Genomic DNA, 2,333 nt, shown 5'->3' with positions numbered 1-2,333 from the left:
CAAGCGTCCGGCCGGAGGACACAAATGTCCGGACTCCTCCCTGACCCCTTAAGCTGCAGCAACCCACCGAGATGGGGTCGAGACGCCAGCTCCAGCTCGTTCGCCCCCCAGCTCCATCCTGTGTGCGGGGGGTGCAGGGTTGATGTCACTTCAGAGTGACGCTCTGCTGCTTTGGCACCTTACGGGGAGGGGCCGCTGCTCCGGGAAGGGCTGTGCCCCATCCCCCTCTTTTTGGTGTGTCCCCCCCAAATGGAGACGACGCTGCGATGTCCCCAAGGCCATCCCAGGGAGGTGAGGGTGGAGCCGCCTTGCCCAGGAGATCCCAAACCCCTGCAGGGACAGGAAAGCTTCGCCCCGTCGCTGTGTGCTGGCACCCCGGGGACAACACGTCCTCCAGCCTGCGACATCGAGGGCTGAGGTGGCCCCTTCCCGTGCCGCTGGCTGGGGAGGAAGCCGGGGCTGGCCGCAGGTCAGTCCCTGCCTTTCCTGGCTGCCTCCTGCCAAGAAATTCGCTCCAGGATCATCTCGGAGCCGAGCAGTGCGGGGGCAGCACCTCCCTGCCCCGCTCACACCGGCCCCGCTGCCCCCAGAGCTGCCCTGGCCCGGGGATGGGGGTCTCGTGGGGACTCCAGCACCCCGGTTCCGCGGAGTGCCCGATGTGTGGGGTGCAATCCATGGGGGGTTGGCTTTGAGAGGGATCCGGGACGCAGCAGCACCCCGAAAGCCGTAGGGGCACCGTACCGGCCTCTGCCGGTGTTCCCAGCTGGGTGTGCGGCGTTCCCGGGTGGGTTTGGAGGGATTCATCCCTGCAACAGTGGGATCTTCACCCTGCCCCCCACGGGAGTGGCAGCTCGGCAGAGCCCGTGCGTGTCCATGGGGCATCCAGGGCCAACCCAGCTGGGTGTGGGATCTTCCCACGCCTCTGAGCAGTGGGGACAGGGTCCTGAGACCTTTTCCCTCCCCCAGCATGGCCGGGACGGTGGCACACGCAGGGCAGGGGGTGTGTGCCAGCCCGCGGCTCTGCCTCCCGCCGTCACATGGCCCCAAGGTGCCCCGGCAGGACTTTGTCCCCCTCCACCTTGGCTGCCCCACGTGTGCCGAGGCTGCCACTCCCCGGAGAGGGGGCACGAGCAGGGGGGAGACGCCAGCGTCAGAGTGACACAGAGGGAGCTGTGACCTCGCAGGGCCAGCTGGCCGCATCCCGCCGGAGCCCAGCCGCAGGAACGGGGTGAGGGGATGCTCCAAACGCTTGGACTGTCGCCGCTGCCGCCTCCGCGAAGCGGCTCTTATCAGCTGGCAGGGGAACAGGGTTGTTACGGGAATGCTCAGCTGTTCCCGCAGCACCCCACGGCGTCCTCTGAGCTGTCAGGGAGCTGGCGGGAGCACAAGGACACAGAGCAGTGGCCGGGGATGTCCTTTGTGCCAGTGGCTTTGCTTTGTTCCCCCCGGGGGTCTTGGGGGAATTCGTGACTCACTGTGGATTCCTTACGAGTCCAGTCATGCTGGAGACATTCGGACTCTGGGCTGGACCCAGTTCCTTCCTGCGGCGCTCCAGCCTCCAGCTCTGCGCTGCGTGTGCTGCCCAAGGACGCGCTCACAGGAAAAGGCCCTTCCAAGAGCGCTTGGAAGAGGGGCTCCCGCAGGATGGGCTCCCGCAGGATCCCCGTTCAGGCGCCCAGAGCGCCCCGGGGAGCAGGCAGCTCCCGTGCCCGGCGGGATTTGGTGCTCCCCACTTCCACACCCTTCCCCGGAGCGAAGCCCGCCCTGGCCGCGGCATGTCCCCGTGGGCTCAGCCAGGAGCCCGTGGCCCGTGGCCCGCGGCCGTCCAGGGAACCCCGCCGTGCTCCCGTCCTGGCTGCCGTGAGGCATCCTCGAGGAATCCTTTGGCAGGGCTGGGAGATGCTCCTGGCGGGCCAGGGACAGCAGGAGCCCCGAGTGGGCGGCTGAGATCCCGCAGCAGCTGGGGCTGGTGCTGCGGGGGGGGGCACCAGAGCCTGGGGGGTGGCCAAGACCCCCCCGGTCCTGGTCCCTGAGCGTGTGGCTGGGCGGTGGCAGCGGAGACATGGGGGGGGATCCAAGTGACACCAACTCCGTGCCCTGGGCTGGGGTGTGCCTGTCTCAGCTGTACCCAGCTGCCCACACCCCTGGAAGGGGGAGGAATGCAGCCCCCTCCCCTCTCCACCCTCCCTTCCCGTGCTCTCCACACACCTGGGGAATGGGGAAACGGCCCAGGATGGATTCCCCCCTGGATGGAGCAGGGGGTGCTGGCGCGATAGCCGGGACCCCCCATCCTGCGAGGGCAGTGCCGGGGGGCACCGGGAAGGGATCAGGAG

At 68.5% G+C, this 2,333-nt stretch overlaps 1 protein-coding gene across 2 annotated transcripts; it reads right to left on the bottom strand.

Moving 5' to 3' along the window:
• Positions 1-11: 11 nt before the first annotated feature.
• Positions 12-2,327, bottom strand: LOC108447126. Of its 2 annotated transcripts, none has more exons than XM_017736149.1 (2): positions 1,476-2,327; positions 12-1,373 (listed from the first exon to the last, which is right to left on the bottom strand). In XM_017736149.1, the coding sequence occupies exon 2, from the start codon at positions 1,198-1,200 to the stop codon at positions 151-153; it is 1,050 nt and encodes a 349-aa protein (XP_017591638.1). In that variant the 5' UTR covers positions 1,201-1,373; positions 1,476-2,327; the 3' UTR covers positions 12-150. The 2 variants fall into 2 exon arrangements, with proteins under 2 accessions (XP_017591638.1, XP_017591640.1); XM_017736151.1 differs by having other exon boundaries at positions 12-1,293.
• Between the last annotated feature and the right edge of the window lie 6 nt (positions 2,328-2,333).

This window comes from Corvus brachyrhynchos, unplaced genomic scaffold (assembly GCF_000691975.1).
Source record: "Corvus brachyrhynchos isolate BGI_N302 unplaced genomic scaffold, ASM69197v1 scaffold65, whole genome shotgun sequence".
Taxonomy (NCBI): domain Eukaryota; kingdom Metazoa; phylum Chordata; class Aves; order Passeriformes; family Corvidae; genus Corvus; species Corvus brachyrhynchos.
Note: the sequence above shows the minus strand (reverse complement) of the source record. Positions and strands in the feature narration are given on the sequence as shown.